Below are 24050 nucleotides of genomic sequence, written 5' to 3' on the forward strand. Positions count from 1 at the left end.
GATTGGACGTTTGACTCATTTATTAACTCAGAGTGCTCAAAACATTTTGTTTTGCATTTAACTCAAGTTTGGGGACATGGTTTGGGGTTGTGTGGTAGCTAACCTGTGCTCTTGAACACTAGCAATCTATTACTCATCGTCTTTACCGTGTCCTGATAAAAACGGTGAGCACCTTATCTTAGACCTGGCAATCCTGTAAATTTAATTGATATTCTACACCACACCACTCCAGTACTCCATGCTACTGCATTCTACGTCATCCTACTCTAATGTACAACTATCTACTCCGCTCTACACCACTCCACAACACACTATGACCCGCAACTCTACAACACTCTGGTCTGCAACACTACTTTACGACGCTCCACGCCACTAACTTTTAGCCATGTTGAACCGCAGCCAAGCAGATGGACAACATACTGGCAAAGCCAATTGCTCTGGCATAGGTGAGACCTATTGGCTTTGCCAGTGCTTGTTTTTATGTGCTCCAATGACTCATCTTCTGGGTGACTAGGGTCAAAGTACACAGGCATATGCATGTATTTACTGACTCACGCAAAAAGAACAATTGGACAGAATGCAGAACAATGTCATACATTCACCCCAGTAGAGAGATCTGGGCCTTAATCCATAGTGTGTTTTGCTTCCCATGCCGTTCTAGTTTGAACCCAGCCATATGCAAATCAGTCTTGACCCTGCACCCAATGGAAACAGTCCAGCCCGAACTGCCAGGCCAGCCCGAACTGCCAGGCCAGCCCGAACTGGAAACAAGCATCCTAGGACCGGTTTCAGGCTTTCATCCCTCATCAGCCAAGATAGCTGGACTCTAGTTGCCATTGTAATCAGACTAGCTGCCCATCATCTGTGTTTGCTTAAATGGCCCATGCAACAAACTGTCTCTGTAATTCTCCCACAAAAAAGAAAAACCCTTGGTGCTTAAGAGAGGACTGGACTAACGAAATGGCTTCTCAACAGGCTACCTCGAAGCCCATAACATCGCCAATAATACTAATCTTACATCGAAGGCAGGGATCTCGAAACTTTCCTTCAGTGAGCTACTTCTGATCATTGAAACTCACTGAGCTACTGAAGGCCGAGCTACTCGCGCATTGTTACAAGACGCCCCCACACCCAGTTTCACTGAATTTAAGCGTAATATCCATAGAGCGTAACACTATGGTTTGAACAAAATACTTTGACTAGATTCACTATGAAGGGACTGCCATGTGTGTCAGTGTGGTTATTGGGGATGTCTGAACATGTGTATGAAAGGGATATATTTTTATGGGTGACTGAGAGCCTTATATCTATTGTAATTGAATTAGAACATACCTTTCGCCATATGAGGCACTATTAAATGTGTAACACAAATGTACAGCCATTTTTTATTAATCGGAGAAATTTATAGTGCACAAAATATTCTGAAAGTTCTCATTGGGAACATTTTTCTGCACTCTTAATTTCTCCAACTTTGAATTTTTTTTTTTAGTTCTAAATATGACCCCATGTCTAGCAGCCACTGAGGGCAAGACGCCTGTTGTGTGTAATGTAAATGAGACACTTTGTAATGACCCTACTCTATAGAACACACATTCGAGTTTGACACGTTATATTACAGATTGCAGGTCTTCAGCACTCTGCACAATGACAGACTTGCTTTCAACAGGCAAGAAGAAATTACACTTCACTAACAGTCGGGTTTATTTATCAAAATAATTTCAAAAGAAACACACAAAGTTATCAAAGAGACAGTAACATTGATAAGCCCGGGATACTCCAAAACAAGAAGCTGTTTCCGCCTGCAACTTCCACCAACCAAACAAATGCTTTCTTGGGTGCACCAATTCTTCAAATGTTCACGTGATACTGCGCGGTCACAGATAGAAAAAACTACAGTTCATGGATAGAGCTGCTTAGACAGTGACGCTTTGAAGTAAAGTGATGTTGTCGCCTTTCAACATGACACGACCTGCAAAAAGAGCAAAAAAAAAAAAAGTATGTTTACACACATTATGCTACAAAAAAAACAATATGTTAATTCCCCAGAGCACTGAGCCATCTTTAAGTATTTGCAACAGAACACTTGGAGCTTCATTATCAATTAGCCCATCTTTCAGACACACCCCTATGCCGTTAAGGTTATGCACTCACCCAACTGTTTCCTGGACTTGGTCTTCAAGTGAACTTCTTGTGCATCATCAAGCACCAAGTTCATGTATTCGTCAAATCCCTGAGGGGGTAAAAAGATTTTGGAAAGGTTTCCATTATGGGGGTAGACTGAAGAGCAAGTTTAGGAGAGCTACAGAACAACATTCCTAACATGCAGCACTGTCCACCCAGAGATACACATTACTGGATGAGGGCAAATTTAATTGACAAAATAAGATCTATAGATTACTGATGCTGAAATGCATCATAAATATGCCAATGAAGTAACCAAGTATAAAACGAAAAAGGATGGTAAAAGCCCTGCTAGTTGAAGATGCAGCTTCCGTACACCTATAAAATTGTCCTAGCCTGTGATAAACTTATAAAGCCCCACACATACCAAAACATTTGACAGCAGACGAAAAGTACTAATAGGAAGGGCAATAAATGTGTGCAATTCAGCTTTAAACCAACACTTGACCGTGTCTGCAGGAGGATTTGGGTCAGACTGTATTTTCTTTTTGCTGGGAGTCAGAAAGACAGTTAAGTTAATTGAATTCCTGCGAAAATGTATGTGCAAACCACTGGTACCCGGTTTACATAATTGAATGAACCAGTCCTTTAAGATTCAAATTAATTTGAGACTTCATGGTGATTACAAACTTTACAAAACACACACAACAGTGTTGGGTCCATTTATATCTGGCATGGACAGAAAAGAGCAATATACAGATCCAAAAAGGCTTCAGCTGGAGCAGAGGCGGTGCTATTTCTTGGTGAACCAACTTGAGGTGTGTACCCCCTCCTAAGTTTGTACAAACATTGGAAAAGCTTTCAATTCGGTTCATATGTTTTGCGGTTTTTATAATACAGCCAATACCAAATAGGCAGCAAAGTACAGAAAAGGAACAACATTTTTACAACTTAGAGGGGTTACGAAATGGGTAGGCAAACCTGTAGATGGAGGTGAGGCCAAAATGATACACCTTTCAACTCTTGAAGAATGCAAAATGATTCACAGTGGTAAGGATTTACACACTTTGGGTGCATGCACACACCCCTGGTTAGAATTTCTTTTCATTCTTAAAGAGCACTGGTAACGCCAATAGGGTTTTACTTGACAAAACAAAATGATTTTAGAATAGCTGGTACTGAATAAGTCTTAAGCTGTAAGAAAATCTAATCAAAAATTAGAACACGCATGTTTACATGCCCACAGCAGTCATCCAACTGTATCTACTAAAAGCATAAGAAAGTTATTTCAAGGTTGGATGCTGCAAATGTGCATGCCCTCAGTAGCTATGGGTTTAAACTGCGAACGCGTTCAAACGCAGTTATCTAGAAATTGTGTTTTTTCCATACAGCACAAACTTAGCACAAGACTACGTAACACAAGGTCAAATTCATTGTATTTTTTTTAAAGTCTCGCTCCTAGCAATGCACAGCAGTGCTCGCGCAGCTAAAGTTCTTTTGTCCGGGTTTCTGAAATGGACCCTGGAATTGTACACGCTTGTGCGTGCCTTTTTAGTTTGGTCTTCTGTGATTGGGCTTTGAGAGCGTGTTTTTTCTTTTTTTTTTTTTTAAAACAGACCACGCAATAGGCCAAAGGCAGGTGCACTGCTCCGCCCATGGCCTATTGGTGTCTGTTACGCGCACCAAAGCCCATGTGGTTTTAATTATCGTGCCCAGACACGGGCGCGATAGTTGAAAGCACATGTTCGCTGTGGCGCGCGCACCACTTGCGGGCGTGTCTTTTTTTTTTTTTTTTACAAGTGCCACTTGTATTCAGATGGAGCTGGGAGCAGAAGAGCTGCAGACGCTCCTCTGGCTGTAGCGGGGTAAGTCACTCTATTTTTTAATTACTTTTAGCGCAGAGTTGGAAACATCATCCTGGCAATATCACAAGAAGGGGGGGGAATAGGAGCTAAGGTTAGAAAACAAAAAAGAGGTCCTGTACCTGTGCTCCTAAGACAATATGTATATAGCAAAATGGTACAGTTCCTTAAGGATAAAAGGAAGAAACTCCGTAACCCTAGTATGTTTAGGAGTAAGGTATAAGTGTCTCCAAAGGATAGTTGTGTGCTTGTGAGTGTGAGAACTCCTAATATCTTTTTGCCCTCACACAGTTGCGAGTGTAAAGCATCATCGTTGGGCGTTGCTCCTCGTGGGGGTGGCGCTGCAGTCCCTCACGGGCTCTCAAAGAGAGCTCTTTGTTCGAGATCTTTTCAGGAGGTGCCATACTTGTGCGTGTGGGTAAAGAAAGTAAGTGAAAGTGGGGTTAAAATTACCTCTAGGTACCCAAATGAGTTTAATTAGGGGTCCATGAGGTAAGTTAAAAGTAAGGTTTGGAGACTATCCTTCAGACTAGATAAGGGGAGGGTTTAGTATGTTCCCATCTTCTCTCAAACCATAAGCAAAAGTGTCAGGTGAACTAAAAGTGAACGATGGTCGACATGTTTCGCGCAATCCTCTGGTCCCTAATGGATCCCTGTGCGCTTCTTCAGGACCTAATGTGTGAAAAACAAAGTAATATCAGTGGTAGTCAGGGAAAGACACCCTATACTTCCACTTCGCCCATAGTCCGGTAAGAGGCGACCTCTGCATCGGAGACACGTAGTGTTCGTTGTCTCAAAAAACCAGAACCTGGTGGAGACATAAGGAAAAGGGGATAATGTGGAGCTGTATGCAACATTGATATAGCTAGAAAGGAAGATAAAAATACTGTATAGAATCACATAGTATATGGTACTAGCATGTACATATAGGTACAGCATCGAAGGATATAAAAAGGGAGGTAACTGGTAGCAACGCCATAGACGAGGTGCACAACAGAAAGTAAACAGGTAAACAGAAAATGGCAACACGGTGATGAGGCCACAGTAAGGTGTTAAACAGTGGAGATTACTAAAGACTGAGGTGCGGCGCAGTAAATGGTAAAGAGGTAGCGTCGTACGTGCAGGCACCCTGGAGGGGGCAGTGTTACAGCCCTGAAATGTAATGTGACGAGAGGAACGGTTAAAGAGCTAACAATAAAGGGGGGGGGGGCCGCTAAACACAGGGTAGCATCAGTAGGCGGCACGGAAACCGTTAAGTAGGGGAGGTAGGATCAAGACCGAAGTACAAGATAAAGCTGCAGATAAGGCATGTAAAACATTGACAACTACATTAGTAAAAAAGTCATACCCTCCCCTAATGGTGTGGAGGGCCGCGTCAGCGTAAAGTCAGACTGCCAAGAGTTGATGCTGAACAAGTGAGAAAAACACAGCATGGTTACAGGGCGTCCGCAGCGGAGGCGAAGTGGGTGGTGCAGCCGATCCGGACGTGGCAAAAGAAAAAGGGGGACAGCAGGGTAACTCACCGTGTCGTCCTCAGCGATGTGCCTGTACACCTGTCAGCTGATCAGGATACGCCGGTGGTCTGAAAAGCTGGGAGTGGGAATAAAAGGGGGGGGGGGGGGCGCCAGCGTGTTGGCGGACATGACATCATGTGGAACCAACATGTGCGAAAGCATCGCGCGAGAAAGACTGGAGAGCCGGGTTGTTGCCATATTGGAAGGGGGAAGGCTATGCGGAAAAGTACCGGATGAGTAGATAAACTGCAGTTGGATGCATGGAACGGACCTCTGTGTAGGTTGTGTGAGACAAAGGGGCGCTAATCCGGAGTTAGAGGATCGCAGGTTGGTGCAAGTACCCGAGGGTGCGAAGAATAAAGTATATTGTATGACAACTCTGAATGTGTGAGATGGTACAGATATGCAAAGCAAAAGGAGTACCAGAGTTAAAATGGCAAGGATACTTGAAGGAAGACAAATAAATTAAAGAGGAAATAGACATACCTATGTGTTGTATCCTGCCTATTGTATATTTCTATGTATGCTTTTACCCACTTCATGACCTTCCAGTGGAATGCCTCTGCACTGTGATGTACTGCGGAATGTTGGGTGTGGGTTGAAGATAAGCCACAGTTATGATGGGGCTGAGCTGCCTGCTGGCTGCTCCTGGTGGGGCTTATTCCAGGCTACTTAACATCTTACAATAAATCTACATGAAATACCTCAACCAGTCTGGACTACATTACTACTTAATTTTGGCGACGAGTTGATCTTACCTACGTGCTCAACTAAAGAAGTCAAGTTTCAAGAAGGCAACTAAAGAAGTCAAGTTTCAAGAAGGCGAGTTATTCTAAATCTTCATCAATTTATCTTCATGTCAATTCAACAACTCTATTTTCAAGAAGGCAAGAAATTTCAAACCTCAAACATCAAGCAAAGACTCTGGCTTCAGAGCCCCACCAGTGACCACCTCATCGGTCGTCCCAACCTGCATATGCCAGATTCTTCTTCAATTTTTCATCATCTGCGGTGTCTTTTCAACAACTATTTCAATCTCTGGTAATTGGTCCTTTTGAAAAAACGAAATATCAATATACAAATAACTACTTTTCACTCTAACTTAAGTATCTGCCATCCAAGGAAGACTGCTGAGGTTTTGCCCAGATACTACAGAATAATGAAAGCTGCCTACAAAGTAACGCGGCAATTAATTCAAGACAGAAGGAACCTGTCAGGTAATGCCTTTAAGAAGAGATGTATGTCATTAACCAAGCTGCTACCACGAATGAATGAAACTAAAAGAAATCATATTTTGCCCAGCTGATACCATCCAGTGTTCCCGTTTTGCGGTTATGGAGAAATTCGGCAATAAGAGCTCTGGTACTCGAATTCATCCAATTTAACAGTGAGTCAATTGCTGGTGTGCCTGTATTTGTATGCGCGTGCCCTCTCTCACCGTTTGTCAGCTGAGCGATCCTTCTTTGACGCTGTCATCTTTAGACTGATGACGTAGTCGAATCTCCATGTGTACCAGCGGAAAATCAACGCGTCATTGGCATCCAGCGTCTTTATGTTTTCTTCATTCTTCGACTTTGGAAGGACTTTGAGGACGTCACTGCGTAAGGTAGCACAACGTCAAGCAGCCATTTCGTGTTGTGTTCCCATGGTAACGGGAGCGCAACGTAGCGCAAATAACACGATGATGGGAGGTGTTCTGCACAGTGAAAGTGTTTTCTGCCGGACTGGGGTTCTGCAAGTAATCTCAATATCTTAGTCAATTTCCTTACGCAGCGCATGTCGATGTATCCCAAGATCGAGGTTTGTGCTGTGGAATTGCCTTGCACTTCTATTATAATTGTTAATGCCCGTCTCTCAATTCGATGTCACCTTTCTAAATTATAGGGAAGCGAGCGCATGCATAACTAAGCATAACACTGTTTTATAATTTTGGCAGCCAACACTACCAACTTTTGAAACTTTTCTTGTGTGCACGGAACATGTTTTTTCGCTGGTACTATCTTTGAGCACAGAGACCTATCAATTTCTGGAATCAACACGAAAACAGAAACAAGCACAAACGAGTTCGAGTTAGGTCTTTCAATTATTTCACAAGAGTGCCATCTTGTGGTTATTTTTTGTATTCCAATTGTCAATACTTAGGGAGTTGTTCGAGATCGTCACTGTTTGATCATCTAGTGCATCACGAAGCTACAAGTTTCTTTTTGTTCAATATGCTCAAGTTCAATTGCCATATTTATTTTGGTGGCTTCTAATAAGACAGCTCCAGGTCTATGTCAACTAAGTTTCTAAGGAGTGTGTTCTATTTCAATGTTTTTTGGGTGCACATTCAAGCTATTGATCACATGTCTAGCTGAGCATGATTTCTATTCATATTTCTATTTTCGTTAATGGGGTGTTTATATTTATGACCTTAGTGACATGCTCTCAAGAAATCGATTACTCAATATTTTTTATCTATCAATCTACTTGCATGTACACTGATATTTAAAACGCGCAGTTTTACATTTTCTGTGTTACAGGTTGCATGTTTTCAAAAATTCAATTTCTCTATTTTTCAATTTGTTGCATGGAAAGTTACTTTTGCATAGTTGACATTTACATGCGTGCAGTATTCCCTGTAGGGATTGCACATATAGATTTGTTTTCTCGATTATATCAATGTACATGCATCCGTGCAGTATTCCTTGCTAGGGAATGTGTACCACAATTCACTTATCAAGTTGCATGTATTCTGGTTGTATTTCCTAGTTGGAATTACATTGTGTTTCTACTTCTCAACTATTCAATGTTTGACCGTCTCAGGTTGACGATTTGGGGTTTATCCCTCAATTTTTCAATGGAGTTTCTATCAAGCCGCACTCCTCTATTTTCAATGTGTAGCCCTTTTACGAGGTTGTCTCTATATGGGTTTTATCGCCTCTCAAATGTTCAATAATTTTCAATTTTTAACCGTTTAGGTTGTTGATATGGGGGGTTCTCTCTATTCTTCGATGTCTTCATTGGGGTTTTATTCCTCTCAAATTTCTCAATGTTACTTCAATCTAAATTATTTTAATGCTGTTTTACAGGGTGGTATGAATGATCTTTTTTTGTTCTTTCCTCTGCCCCTCTGTTTGCTATTTTATGTACTCATTGCCTCTCTTTTCATACCCTTTTCTTCCAGTGGGTGTGTCTGGAGTAGTTTTTGGTTATATCTTTCTATTCTCTCTCGTTGTTTCATTGGGAAGGTATGAAGGTTACTTATTTGTGTTCGTACCTTCTGTTCCTTTTTGTATTAGTTGGAGAGGGGAAGAAGAGTACCTATTTATGGGTTCATACCCATGTGTTCGTACCTTTCGGTTTTACTTCTCTAGTCTTTGTTTTATTTTATGCATTTTGCATTGCCTTGTGTTCTCAGAGAAGGTATGTATCTGATCTTTTTTCTCTATTCCTTTTCTGTATTTTCTGCATACTGTGCATTGCCTTCTGTCGCATCTGTCTGGCCAGTGGGTGTGGTAGCAGTTAATGATCGGTACGCTTTCTCTTTCAGTTTTTATGCTTCTCTGTTCATTGTTCTGTTGTGGAAGAAAAGGAGGTATGTTGTATCCTGCCTATTGTATATTTCTATGTATGCTTTTACCCACTTCATGACCTTCCAGTGGAATGCCTCTGCACTGTGATGTACTACGGAATGTTGGGTGTGGGTTGAAGATAAGCCACAGTTATGATGGGGCTGAGCTGCCTGCTCCTGGTGGGGCTTATTCCAGGCTACTTAACATCTTACAATAAATCTACATGAAATACCTCAACCAGTCTGGACTACATTACTACACTATGCAGTGTATGTCGGGGAAGATAGTGAATGTTCCACGCTGAATCTTAAGGAAGAGATAAGCCTAGGCTGTATGGAAAGGCACTGGTTGGTGCGGTAGTGCACGGTTGTGTGGGCAGCGTAGCCCTCTCCCCCCCCCCCCCCCGATCACCCTCCACCCATCCCCCCCACCCACTGTATCTCCATCGCTGCCCCCCTGCACGTCTAATTGGCGCTTGAAAGAAGTAATAAAGCTCAGGGCATTGACGCGACCAATCAGTTCTATGTGACGAGCTCCACTGACGAGGAGCGCACGGGGAGACAAGATAGCCCGAGGGCACGGACGTGTTGTGGTATGCAGGCCAATTAGCCCAGGTTGTGAGTCCACTCGAGTATCAAAATAGAAAGCAGCAACACTTTTACACGAGTATGTGCCTGCCACGTACAGTGCGGTGAGCACTTCTTGACTAGGTCACCAGCACTGCGCATGAGTGCCTTCCAAAGTTGAAGGGATATGCACAGCACTCGGTCCACGGGGCTGGATCCTCGCCGGATTGAGATAAAGTCGACACTCAAACTTAGCCACTCCCTCGTGCAATACTGTGCTGGATCTGGCTTTCCGGGCCTACTTTGGACACTCCACCTGTAATATGTACGATGTTCGTTGCATGATTGCAGTGAGACGGGTGCTTTTACACAACCAGTGAAAGAAGGCTATCTGCCAGGGTCAGAGAGCCCTGCTGACTTGTAATAAGGGCTGCTTTCAGAATTGTTCCTTCACGTTAAAGACTCAGATTTAAACCCATGATATAAGTTTTCTTGTGGAATTCGATGAAAGCCTGGGCTTCGGGCACTCTGTTGTCAGTGGATTTTTGCACTAACTACACCCCAGCCCTTAAGCCGCTGTCTGAATTGTAGCACCCCCCGCCCTGAGGATTTTTGCACCCCCACCTGCACTCTGCTGTCCGTGCCCAAGCTAAACACCCAAGCTTTTGATTGTTGTGGATTGATAAGGGATGAGATTATATAAACCAAGTGTTTGAGATGTTGCTATGGTTTCCACGCCTTGTAAAGTAAGGCCTCCGGCACCAATTACAGCAGAAAGACCACAAAGCCAGTGGCACAGACCCACCCATCCGGGGCTACCTGCCCGTTTAAAGATAGTTATTTTACTATTCATAACCTATTTTATAGAGTCATGCAACGTGTGTGTCTTGTGACTAGGGTTACTACTTGTAGTAAGTGAAGATTTCTGCATGCAAATTTTGATGCCTCAGCTAGTGCAATACAGTCATGTTGCGACACCAAAGCTTTAAAGAGGACTCGCATCGCTCATCGTTTTTCAGCGCAGACTATTGATTTTAACTTGCAACGAAGTATGATGAGCAAGCTTGCCGACAAACTATATCTGAGAATAAACGTAGGAAAAGCAGAAATCTGAGTTGCAGACCTCTAATCTTGATCTCCGCGAGCCTTCAGTTGTACATTAAGGGGCAGATTTACAAACCCTTTGCACCACTTTTGCGTCACTTTTAACATGGGACTAGTGACGCAAAAGTGTCGCATGGGGCTTGTAAATCTGCCCCCAAGAATTTTGGAAACCCGTAGGCCTGAATGTAAACTTTTCCAGAATGAGAAATTAATGTTATATAGTACAGTGAAAGCTCTTTTAAGCCAGCGCATAGGAATTTAGGATCCTGGCTAGAAAAACGTTCGTTATTTCTGCTGCCTCAATGTCGGTGGACCTGCGAATCGAATCACCTATTAAACTGGTTATTTTAAAGCTTTCTATATAATCAACATAAGCAGCACAAGTATAATTTAAAACTTAGTGAACCGAAAGAACAATCTGACAGGTACAATTTAACACAAGCATTTGCAATGCAATAGGTCTCGCATTTACGCGAGTTTGAGCTATAGGCATTGTAAATGACAATGCGTTTTATTTAGGTTTCAAAAACCAAAACATAAATAAAAGGCATTGTCATTTACAATGTCAATAGCTCAAACTCTCGTAAATGCGAGACCTGTTGCATTGCAAATGCTTGTTAATTTGTGAATGAAAGGTGTGTGTATGTGTTTATTTTCCGCCTGCGCCTTGCTTCCCCTCAGGCAGCTGGACAGGTGTCTGTGATGGCTCCCTCCTTTGATGCCGGGACAGGTTTTTCAAGTCCTCTTTGGTACCTCGTTATAACCATGGGAGAAGCAGAAAATAAACAGCTCAGTCATTAAGTGTCGTTTGACCTCCCGCGTGTAACAGAACTGGAGCTAAACCAGCTTGGTCTGCTTTCTTCGATCCTGTGCGTGGTCTGTCTCTGGGAGTTGTGTTGCGATTGGAATCAGTTTTCTGAGTGCACCAGCTTCTACTTATTGTGAGTGGGCTGGCTTGTGAGAAAGTGACTATCACCTCACTGCAGCATCACTTCTGTGGTCCACGGGGATGGAGGAAGTGTCGCAAGAGGACGTGGGAGACGGTGGCAACATTCACCGACTTTCCTGTGTGGAGGGGCTGGAGAGACAGCAATGTGCGAGCATAGCATAAACACGTAACAAAACATAACGTAACAAAACAATATACTTTTTAGAATATATATACTTTTTAGAAAAGAAATATATAAACAAACATTTGCAATGCAATAGGTCTCACATTATTAAAGTCTGAGCTATTGGCATTGCTAAATAATGGAACACGAATAGCTCAAAACTTTAATAATGTGAGACCTATTGCATTGCAAATGCTTGTTTTTTTTAAGGCGTGGTGAGAAGGTAATTTTGCCCAGAAACACAGTTAAAGCCGAAGCTGGGACTCAAAATTGGTCCCCCAATTCTCACAGATGGCAGCTCTGGCTGTTAAGGCACACCACCTCCCAAAACGCAGTTAGAACATTTAAGCTATGTATACTAGCTTTACCAGTGGTTGCGTCTTTTATGCTCTGGTTGCACTTTGCTTTAAAATTGCATAGAAGCAGTTGTCATGACAAAAACAAGAGTAACTAGCTCAATATCAGGTCAGAGATATAGCTTAATGGTTCCACTGCATGGGTGTATATACAGTCCCCAGACTAATTGTTTTTTAATGTAGCATCAATGTGATGTACGCACTAAACATGAACCACACAATACGGTGTAAGAGTAACATTTAACTAAGGAGTTTTAACTACTGTTTCATGTGACATTCAGACGAATGATACTGTTGTAGGTCTGATGTCCATCTGGCATTTAGCAAGTGAAGTGGAGGTTTGAAAGAAATGGCTATTTGTGAAATACAAACACCATCAGTTTGGCCCGTCTACCATAAGTTTCAAGCACCGTATGCCAATTTCCATCACCAACCGGCTTAAATAAACCAGCACTGACAGCAAACCTGTTAATATACGATTAGTAAGACGGGATGTTGAAAGTTATATGCTTGCTGATCACATAATGACAGACCTCAAATGTGCAGAAAACAGACAGGTCAGTTTCAAAGTCTGGCTGAACAGTTCCAGTGGGAACATACAAGGAGCACTGCTTCAGTCCTATCTTCAGTTAACAGGTACCCGCTGTGGTGAGAAGATAAACCCCCTTACCACCAATCAAAGCAACTTGGACACGTTGTGAAGAAATCTCAAGTTAGCATGCCATTTGAAAGGATTACAGTGCATGTGCGCCGGCCAGCCGCACCATTTGGAGGCCTGAAAGCACTAGTTTGCTTTCACTTTCGCAGGCCGCACGGCAGTAAAGATAGTCAGTAAAGATTGCAATCTTTGTTCCCAGCATCAGTGAGATGCAAATGAACAAACAGCGTGAGGCCAAAAGTCTTATTTTTTTTAAAAACAAACCAGGTCACTGCTCCAGTGAAAGGAACAACAAGCATTTACAATGCAATAAGTCTCGCATTTACGCAAGTTTGAGCTATTCACATTGCAAATAACATGGCCTTTTATTTGTGTTTTCGTTTTCCAAACAAATAACAAGCATTTGCAATGCAACAGGTCTCGCATTTATACGAGTTTAAGCAATTGGCAATGTAAATGACAATGCCTTTTATTTATGTTAAAAAAACAAAAATAAAAGGCATTGTCATTTGCAATGTCAATAGCTCAAACTCGCGTAAATGCGAGACCCATTGCATTGCAAATGCTTGTTTTTAATACTTGCTGTGGGACTTAGTGTATTTTTTTTGTGTATTAAATAATATGCCATTAACAGCGTATAGCTAGTAGATGGATGCTATAAAAATACACCTATTTCCTGAGGATGATTATTTTGTTAGTGGTATTATAGTAAGTGGCGCAAAAACGTTATTGTTGTTTGCTACTGGAATATTGTACACTTGTTGAGCTGGAGGCATTAGCAATATAAGTTTTACCAAATGCAAAGAGAATGTTTATAAATTGCAAACTGTGAAGCATGTAATGTAAGTAAGATATTAATGCAGGTATGCAAGTTTGTTATGCAACTGTGCATGAAAATTATGTAGTTGCAATTGCATGCAAAACGTACCGAAATATGTTTTGTATCGTCGTAAAGCTTTGGTCGACATCTGTTGCCAAATATTATTTGCATTTATTGTGCAGAATAGAGAATGTTTATATTAGTTTGAGTAAATGGGCGTAGGGGTAAAAAGGTCGGCACATGTCAAGTGAGACTGGCATGGTGAAACAAAGGAGTTATGTGCAAGTAAGAATTTCTTTTTATTGTTCGACATGTTAAAAAGTGTTTGTTTCTTTTGGGAAAGGGGTGTAATATGATAAACCACAGTTAATAAAAACGTGTTCGTAGTGTAAGTAAAGGGATGGAATGGAGTAAGTAAATCAATATTATGGCTAAATAAATGGAATAGTGACATGGGTAAAGTGCATGAGGTAAAGGATATTTAAGATGCAAAAGTGTTAGTATTGTAAGTAAGGGATAGTATGAAGGGAGTAGATGGTGGAATAGAGTTAAAAAGAAAAGGAAAGTGTAAGGTAAGAGGGCTAACAATTGTGAGGAGGGTATTGTAGTGTGTGTGTTGCAGAGCGTAAGCAAATTGTTAGATTAAATATGTGGTTATGCTGCATTAAAAGGGATATGTGTAGGTATTTGGGTAAAAAATTGCTTTTTTACGTGTAACAGAAGAATGAGAATAATTAGTTGTAGAAGGTGAAGGAGATTATTATTAGTGTATGCTTTTAAGTGTTTAGTTGTTTATAGGTAGGTAGCACAACAAAAGGGGTAGGAAAGTTAAGGGTTCAGTAGTGCAAGAAGAGAAATGGTATGGGGTATTGAGGAGTTGGCATCGACAAAAAAAGGATGGAAAGTAATAAAGATTATGAAGACTGGAATTACATCTAGAAACAGTGATGTACACACAGGCAGAAACGCACACACACTGATGCACACAAAAAGACAGTGACGTACACAGAGATAGAGGCACTTACACAGAGTCAGAGACGCACAGACCGAGGCGCACACAAAAAGACAATGGTGCACACACAGAGACGCACAAACAGAGACAAACGAACACACCTAGAGACAGAAAGGCACACACTGCGACAGGGAAGCACAAACAGAGACAGAGGGCACACAAAGACAGTTAAAAAAGACAAAGAAGCTCACACAAAAGCAGTGATACACAAACACAACTAGATGCAAACATAGAGACAGTGATCCACATGCTAAGACAGTCATGTACACAGAGAGTCAGTAATGCACATACAGAGACAGTGATGCACACACTGAGACAGAAACGTAACACAAAGACAGTGAAGCACATACAGAGACAGTAATACACAGACAGACGCACATACAGAGACAGACACAGAGATGGCCATACAAAGACGCTTACACAGAGATACAAAGACAGTAATGCACAGACAGAGTAGCCAAGAAGCTTTACATTCTTTTCCATTTAAATGATTGGTGGACACTAAATTGTTAGGCACGCTATCAGTTGAGCTCTGGAATGGCCAAAGTGCAAGGCAAAAGTTTGAGGGACAAATAAAAACCAACAAAATGTGCGTCTAAGATTGTAGACATTATTACTACCACTTAGTAAAGTATATTTTTCATTAAAATGTAGACCATATAGTGTATGTTTTTTAAACTTGCACCCAGTGTATCTAAGCAATAATTGTATGTGTTTTATTAGACATTTTATAATATAAACAGTGCTTTAAATGGGCCAGTACTCACCGGTACCGAGTACCGGCACTTCTCATTTTTATCCCTCAGAGTACCGGCACTTCTCTGCTGCCAAGGAGAGTACCGGTACTCGTCAAAGGTAGGCTCATTGTTGCTAGTGCTCACGAGCACGAACGAGGCTGTCTGACAGCCAAAGCGCCTCTTGCCCAAGCTGAGCCACCTCTAAACAATTCAGCAAGGCTCATGTGCATAATGTCCGGTGTTCACCACGCTGTATTTGACAGAGCAGGGTCCATTCAGGCCCTGTGCTGTCAATCACATTCACACCATGGTGTGTACTTGTGCGCACACTCGACAGCAGCAATAGCAGCAATTAAGAAAGCCACGGGAGATAAGGAGTGTAAAATGGCCTTTATCCAACCGGAGTCTTGTGTGAGTGTCTGTCTGCTTGTGTCTGGGTGTTTGCCTGCTTGTGTGCCACATGTTTGTGTGCGAGTGTGTGAGAAAAGCGAGCGAAAGAGGGAGAGAATCCAGACACTTGGGTGATATTTTAAAGGACATACTTGGAATGCTTTGTCTGAGCATTGCTGCTTGTTTTTGTGAGTGTGCACTCCAGAATATATAAGTAATCTGCCACATAGTAGAAGTGTCTCATATGTCTTGTCATTAGCCCCACCCCTAGCCCAGTCCACTTGCTACACTCGTAGCTCATTTTAAGAGTACCTGCACTTATTTTTTCCCATGTAAAGCACTGAATATAAACCTTACTATTTATCTCCTGCTGGGTATTTTGCAACGTGTAAGGCAGCTGGCAGCAGTCTACGTGTTTGCATGCCGTTGCTATGAAGCCACCCGTTTGTTCTCTGTAAACAGCTGCTGCAAGTGCGAAAAAAAGCACCCGCGCTTGTTTAAAGTATGGAGATAACTTATAGTAGGAGGGCAGAGTAAAGGATGTTAATGGGAGACGACTCGAGCACAGAAGAGATAAGGGAAGTGATATAAAGGAAACAAATGGCACAACGTCTTTTACGTTGAGCAAGCTAAACCCTTGCACATTAGCAGTTCCCCCGGGGCACAAGCAGGCATCCACTTCTGTCAGGACAGCTGATCGTAGCAAAAAGACAGAAGTGGGTGCCTGGTTGTGCCCCGGGGGACTGACATTTTAAAAAAAAAAAAAGACACGCGAAGCCTCATGCGCGCGCCCGGCGTACATGCACTGTATTTGGAGGCCTGAAAAGCACTAGTTTGCACTTCCAGATCCCCTTTTACAAAAGCTCTCGCGAGAGCAGCGCTAAAGCGCTGTCTCAGGCGAGACCTAAAAAGCAGTCATTTACAATGCCAATAGCTTAAACTCGCGTAAATGCGAGACCTATTGCATTGCAAATGCTGGTTATTTGTCTGGCTTGGTGTCCTTAAAAAAAAAAAAAAACTTGCTTTCCAATGGGCAATCTTCCGCCTTTGTCCCTCCCAATTCCCGGTTTTCTCCGAACAGCACCGACTTAAGTACAACATCATTACGCTTTACGTGTTTATGTCTTTGTAAGGGGACTACTTTTCTTCATCATCCGTTTCCCCTTCCTCGGCCCCACACATGCTTCACATCTAGCACGCTTCCCATTTGTAGAAACTACAAAAGGACCGAACCACTTCCTTGTTAGACTGGCATATGCAAAGTCGTTAACAAGGAATTAACTTCACTGATATTAATAACTTTGCAACAGTGTAGCATACGCTTACGGCTGCTTCTTCATTAGTTTCATCTATCGGCAATCTCTTTAATGTTGTGGGCGTACCCATGTGACGTCACAATCCAAGACGGCTGCCTTGCTGCTGGCATAGGGGAGAGACGCCATGGGTTGTTTCTTTGACAAAGAAAGTGAGGGCGCTGTTGACTTGCGTATTGATCTTCTTCAGCCCCGCCTGTGTAGCTGCTGCTGAGCTACACAATCCACTCATGCCCAGGTCGGTGCATGCTGCTGGAGGGAGTCATTGCAGCGAGGTGTGGCCCCCAGCTGTATAATTGCCGGTATCCGTTTTCAAAGTGTACATTAAAACGTTGGTAATAGCACTAACGCGCCGCCAGTGCGGATGGTCCGGTCCTATTACTTGCAGCGCCAGCGAACTTAATTCAGCACAGGTCACGAATGTGTGCAGGAGCCCCTCTTTTCATCTGGGCAGTGTTCGGGCCCTGCATTCACATTACCTTATGTTATGCAAGTTATTTCATAACGTGTTGTAGAGGCCTGCTTGGGAACTGTTTAGCAGTGAGCCTAGTGTATTTAAATCAGAACGCCTCTCGTTAGGCACATGCGCGGACTGCTTCTGATCTCCACGAGTTCGAGTTGGTTTTCATGTTAGAGTGCTGCCATTTGTATGGTAGGGTGCATGTGCCCTGCTCTCCACAAGCAGCCCAAGCAGCATATTGCTTGCGAGTCTTGAAACAGACTCTTTAATTAAGCACCAGGCTCGGGCTGTGCAGGAAATGCCTCAGCAGGTATGAAGAGGGTACTGTGTTGCTAAAATAATGCATATCCTTGCTGTTCCGATGGCCTTGTAAATCTTTCTTTAAATATTAGCATGTCCGCTGTGATGCAGTTCTTCTGTTTGCAAGTAAATACTATGTGGGCTGTAGCAGGTATTAGCCCGACCAACTCTTGGGTAAAAAACGTTAGAGGAGGCAAGCACTGAAAATATTCCAGTTGATACCATTTTCCAATACTTTACCCCACCGCTTGTGCATTTTTTTTTTGACACCCCCTCGTTATAGCTGCTATTGTGCTTTCACTCATCTTTGGTTTTTCTCTTCGCCCATCACTTCACCTCCAACTCAACTATTTCTCTTACCATTTGCTCCTTTCCTCCTTATCTCTTCACCTTCACCCTCGCCCCCTCCATCTGATTCTTCTTTCAACACTCACAAACCTTTGTAGCTCTCTGCCGTTTTACCCCTTCTTCCCCTTGCACTCCTTCGGTCCTCTATCTCTCCCGCTTTTTGCTTTCACTTATTTCGAACACCTTTTGCCCGTCCTTCCATTATTCGTCTCTTACTTAATTCTTTTCAGTCTTTTCTCCCTCCTCTACTGTTACCCTCTTCATTTCCCAAATCACTTTCTCCCTTTATTTCCTCTACCCAGGCACCCTTCTCCCCCACCCCATTCGCTCTTCTCCCTCCCTTACTCCTCCCCCTGGTATCCTGGAAATGACCAAATTGAGGGACTATCTCCAGCCTGTCCTGCTAGAGGAATAGGAGGCTAAGGGGCCGGGAGTGTTAGCAGCATCACCACCCACACGTCCAATGCAAGTTCATTCCTTTCTTTAAGAAGGTAATGCCCAGGCCGGCATAGGCACTGCTGCAAGCACCTGAAGGAGGGCTAGCATCTCCTAGCAGGCACCATGCAGGGCACAGCGGCATGTAGCCATGTTTGTTGCTTTTAGTGTAGTGTTTTCACTGGAAAACATTCTTTGCAAAAACACGGTCTCAAAAACAGACCGTGCATAAATATCTCCACTCAAAATGTCTACCTGCACTTAAAGCCACGTCCCAAATTATAAACAGATCTACAAATAGTGTGCATACATTTATTTCTTGATAGGGAGCACCTAGAGCCCACGAGGACTCCGATCACATGACCGATAACTTCTCTGTGCACACAATTACATTATTTCCTACCAATATCTTCTTAGCTTTGTGACCATGCCTCACACACCCATGTTATGTTTTGCCAAAGTGGAGACTGGGGTGGTATTTCATAGGCCTTCGTATTCGCACAGCACGTTGCTATCACTGGTGGTCCTCAAGCACTGTGCAGAAGTTGTGCACTACAATACTTATTATAGTGCGCCCTTTCTGGGAAGCGTTGGATGGTGCCTGTGGGATCCAGAGGGGATCGCCATTGTCGCTGCAGACTTGGCACCGCGCTTAATTTGTGCTGGTGGTTGCAGGTAGTGGCCACTGGCACTCCCTTTCTGGGGAGCAGAATTTGTCAAGATCACTTTCACTGAGAACACGAGAGGCAAAGGTAGACAATGATGACAAAGGAGGAAGTGGAGATAAAGAGTCTGCAAGAGTTGTCTATCTGGTCATTCCAAACCATAGATCCATGTTACCGCCCCAGAGATCAAAAAAATGCTGTTCAAGGGGAGTCAGCCCTGTGCCGATGTTCTCCTTGTGAGACACTCAATGGTGCTATTGAGGGAAGTCTTAACCAGCATACCACCTCCCTTCAGGGGATATTTCAGTTGGTTTCTCTTGCCTTAATTTTTGATTAACTTTAGGTCAGACGTTTGAAATCCAGGTTGATTAGAAATAGTGGGGCCTGGGTCTCTCCAACATCAAGCAAGGCCCCTCTATGGCCATCTAGCCTGTAATGTCAATCCATGCAGCTAGTTTTCAAACACTGCTACCTTTTTCACCATTAAATTGTAAAATTCTCTCATGTGCTCCTATAGTTGGTAGATTGCTCCAATTCTCTGTGGACACGTCTGCGTTTGATAAAGACGAACAATAAATTATTTTGTAAGTACTTTTATGTTCACTTTTGGAGAATCTATTATGAATCTACACTATCAGAAAGTCCCCAGAAATATTAACTATGAAATAATTTAGAGCTCAACTGCCATCACCAAAACGCAAGTCTGTCCAGACAGTTATGCGCCACACAATTCCAACTTCACACATTTCCCATCCACACCACCTAATTTGACACCAAACTACATAACACAACTCAACAAAACAATTGCTAAAACCACCACCTAGACCCAATCCACACCACACAATTACACATTGTGTCACACAATTCGACAGCACACCACATAAGTAAACTCCACTACATACCACTCCACAAAATACCATTCCACATAACTACCCTGCGTAACACAATCCCTCTACATAATTCCAGAACACTCAGTACCACATTATCATCCACATCACACCACATATTTGCGCTACACAAATCTACTCCACACAACACAACTCCACGCCCCACATTTACACAACTGATCCAATACAACCCACATACCACTACATACCACATACACTCCATAATACAGAGGTAAAAACATTGACATTTACAATCTCAAGAGCTGTAACTCAAGGAAATACGAGACCGATTACATTCCCAATGCTTGTTTTTTTAAATAGTAGTGCTACTTCATTCATTGATCAGGCAGTCACCGCAATTCTATGGCAGGACCGGAGTGTCAGATTATGCTTCGCTATCTTAACTGCAAAATTCGCAGCCGCCAATGAAGACAGTTAAACACGAAAAACTAAATTTGCCAATAAACTTAACCAATCAGCACATTCATAGTCCTTCAACTGCCAGAGGTCTTGCCTCTTTGATGCAGCAGCCAAAAGTTAAGTCAGTCTCATCTGAATACCTTGCTGTTTAATACGGTCAGAAGAGAAAAAATGTTATCCTTAGTATTACAGACTGATTCAGTGACTAAACACTTTTTTTTGCCAATTCAGAAGATAAATTACACCAAGTGAAAAATAAAATTGGTTTTGTACAAAGATGGTACCATTGCAGGTGTTAGCTAGGATTGAATCTATAGAAGTAACAGATATGCATGTTTAACTTACAATGATACAGCCCTCTATCCGCATGTTCACCTGTTCATACAGCCATACTTGGATTTTGGACCTCTTGAAAAAGGGAGAAAGCATAGGTGGTAAACAACTTTGCCCATTTAAAACAGTTACTCGCCGGCTCTAAGAGGCAATTTAGTTAGCAGTGAATTACAAAAGCAGACCAGCAAGGCAAATCAAATGCTGCTGTGGCGGAAAGCAAAAAGTTGGCATGCTCTAGAGACTCAAATTGTATGTGGAGCGACTGAAGCGTAGCGTTTGAAAGTGTGGGTAAAACGTACGGCAGGGTAAATTTTATGAAACAATGGGAAAATTGAATTTTCTGTTTGCAAGTGTGCACGGTTTTATTTTTTTATTATTTCAAACCGGGCTTGCAAATCAGCAAAACGTTATGTCTGCTTCCACAACCAACCAATATAGCGCCCACCCATTCCGCTCCCTTGCAACAAGAAAGTTAAATTCACTACTCCCCAACTAATTGTGTATACTTACATTTTGTAGGTATCTGAAGATGAGATTCTGAAATAAAGCTGTTAAGGAAAACCACCAAACGAAAGAAACGCAAACGATGAGGGACATTAACACCCATATCCACCTTTCTAACCTTCTAGACAATCTGTAAAACTTTGGTTGAAGGAAACGGCAGTGTTAAATAAAAGCAGAGTCAAACTCCTGAATGTGGTTATAAGTATGAGAACATATATAGCACTGTACAAAAGGGGAGGGCATTGAATTAAGTGAGGGCTGACGTTGGGAATAGTTACAGAAGGGTTACAAATGTGGGTGGCCAACAAGTCGAGATGCTGGATTTAGGTTACCATTTAGAGATGATTGAGTTGAGTTTGCCACTTGGGTTTTAAGACACTTCAATATACTGTGATGAGATGCTACTAGAGGATTATCTTTAGATACTCTCTTACAGGGAAGTAGTGGTGGTGCGTGCCTTATGTCTCTACATAGCATGACTACCTGGCCTATAAGGTAGATTACCTCACTAACACTTATCCCAAACAGCACCTTAGGCTCGCCTAGTAAACTATTGCCAAACATGTACCTATACAACTTGGGTCTTCAGTCCACCGAGGGGTGTTTGCCACTCCTTTTGTCAAGCGGGAAGTCTTTGTAAACTCTGAAGTTCGCCGCCCCAACACCATACCTCGCATGATATTACATTTTACTCGATAGCGTACTTTTCAAGCGCGCCATAAAGTCGCTTGCCTCACGAATGGGTCAAAATCACAAGCCACAACTAATGGCCATTTCTCCATTAAATGTTTAAATAAATCACATACTCCAACCCAAGGCAATTTCACAGTACAAATTCCGAACTGTGCGTGTTCCCAGACTCGCTGGGACATTACTTTCTGGTACGCACCACTCGCATCTCAGATCTATCCACAAGCTTTTATGGATGCGCTGGCTGCAACAATGTTTTTAGCATATTCGCTCCTCACCCTTGACTTTCCCTCTATTCAATCAAACGAATTCATTAGCAGTCCCAAGAGCTCAAATAAAAGCATGTTAGCGTCTTAGGACCGCTAAGATGTGTACCAACTGTCTACAGTAACCTGTATAGTAAGTCTGATCTCTTTTCGGTTTTTAACTCGCTTCGAAACGCCCTTTGCGGCACCCACCCCTTACGCGCCGAACTCTCACAAGGGAAACCCACCCACATACAAACATGCAACATTTTCAAATAGGTTGCGTGGTTCACTCGCCATTCAACAACTCATCATCCCCCGCCTTCACCATACATATTTTGGGACAACCGTACAATAGTCTCCCCCTCTTTCGCCTAACGCACGCTAACGGTTTCAGGATACAATGGGCTGTACCATCACCTTCTGCACCTTCGGACCTTGCCCACGGTAAGCCATGACTGCGGCTGTTGGAACTAAGAAAGACCGGAAGAGAAACGAACCCGAACGCACGGTGAGCGCGAGGGAAGCAGGAAATGACGCCAAAAGCTGCGCGCCAGGCATAGAAAACAAGGGCGTTCCTCGCGCTAAAAGTAAGCAGCAGGGGGAGGGGCGAGAGGAGGGGGGCGAGTGAAAAGCGTTTCACTTGCGGGAGCGTGCAGTGCCAGGAGCGAGAATTGCTACCATATTGCGACGCGCGATCCCGCAAGTGAATCTCCACAGGTGCACGCGTTGCCATGAAGGCAATGGAACGCGTGCACGTGTTTGACTGAAAAGCCAAAGCGATTTCAAAAGGTCTTGCATGCGCTGCGTCGGCGAGACCTAAAAAGCGTTCAGAACGTAAAAACAGTAACCTTCCAAAAAAAAATAATAATCTTTACGCCCTCTTCAGAAAACGTTAAATACGTTTCCAAATCAGCATAAATTCGAACCAACTCGAATAAATACCGCCTCCTCCTTCAAAACGGAACGAAATATCTCAGAGAGAGAAAACAACCTTCATGCACGGCAGCACGCTCACTTCCGCTCAGTGTATCTTTGTCACTTGAAGTACACTGGGGGGGGGGGGGGGGAGAGAGAAATGTGAAGCCATGTTATAGTCAGGCGCTTTGCCAGTAGGTTCTCACCTTCTTCCAACACTGGCTCCTCCTCCACTGTGAGACAGGCGTGTCTGTGACGTAAGGCACCACCCTGATCTCCATAGTTACCGATACCAAACAGGAGCAGTCGGCGGCATGGAGGAGGGCCTAGGTGAGCAATTTATTTATTTAATGCAGTTTTCTATAGCGCGCACGTTACCTAAAGGTGTCAAAGCGCTTTACAATAGAACCAAGTAAGTTACACGAGATACACATGATGGAATTTACACACTAACAAGTTACATACACAATCAGGATTATTAAAAATGAAAGGTGGCAAAAGTAGGTTAAATCAGATATAGAATGCATATTTACAAAGTTGAGCTCATGTGAATGCCCAGCGACCGTGAGGGTAATTAAATGGGTTGAATTATCCCTGAAAGTGTCTTTGGAAGAGAAGAGTTTTAAGATCTGTTTCGAAAGTTCGGATAGAGGCAGATTGTTGTGGAGTCGAACATAGCTGCCAATGTGCTGCCAAGGTTTCAGATTGCCATGTGCGACATTTTCT

The 24050-nt window shown here is 42.9% G+C and overlaps 2 protein-coding genes across 3 annotated transcripts in view; one reads left to right on the plus strand and one right to left on the minus strand.

The window, feature by feature from the left end:
* Nucleotides 1–1683: 1683 nt before the first annotated feature.
* Nucleotides 1684–22975, minus strand: LOC146869788 (small nuclear ribonucleoprotein E-like). 2 transcript variants are annotated; one of them, XM_085615280.1, is made up of 5 exons: nt 22809–22975; nt 21478–21504; nt 20980–21042; nt 2152–2230; nt 1684–1969 (listed from the first exon to the last, which is right to left on the minus strand). In XM_085615280.1, exons 1-5 carry the CDS (start codon nt 22965–22967, stop codon nt 1914–1916), a joined length of 384 nt encoding a protein of 127 aa, XP_085471406.1. In that variant the 5' UTR covers nt 22968–22975; the 3' UTR covers nt 1684–1913. The 2 variants fall into 2 exon arrangements, with proteins under 2 accessions (XP_085471406.1, XP_085471373.1); XM_085615247.1 differs by having other exon boundaries at nt 21478–21609; nt 22827–22955.
* Nucleotides 22976–23527: 552 nt separating this feature from the next.
* CIMAP3 (ciliary microtubule associated protein 3) overlaps nt 23528–24050 on the plus strand; it is a 165166-nt gene continuing 164643 nt past the window's right edge. Inside the window, exon 1 of the mRNA XM_085615411.1 lies at nt 23528–23654. Coding sequence (XP_085471537.1) covers nt 23639–23654 — 16 coding nt within the window. The 5' untranslated portion in view covers nt 23528–23638. The remainder of the gene's footprint in view (nt 23655–24050) is intronic.

This window comes from Triturus cristatus, chromosome 1_1, assembly GCF_964204655.1.
Source record: "Triturus cristatus chromosome 1_1, aTriCri1.1, whole genome shotgun sequence".
Taxonomy (NCBI): Eukaryota; Metazoa; Chordata; class Amphibia; order Caudata; family Salamandridae; genus Triturus; species Triturus cristatus.

What these genes read in the sequence shown, in the direction of transcription:
- LOC146869788 (XM_085615280.1), bottom strand. Translation starts at nt 22,967, where the DNA reads ATGCCTGGCGCGCAGCTTTTGGCGTCATTTCCTGCTTCCCTCGCGCTC. An exon ending in TCTTCAGATACCTACAAAAT is followed by an intron (nt 21,043 to 21,477) that starts GTAAGTATACAC and finishes CCCTTTTTCAAG; the next exon opens with AGGTCCAAAATCCAAGTATG. An exon ending in GGATAGAGGGCTGTATCATT is followed by an intron (nt 2,231 to 20,979) that starts GTAAGTTAAACA and finishes TTACCCCCTCAG; the next exon opens with GGATTTGACGAATACATGAA.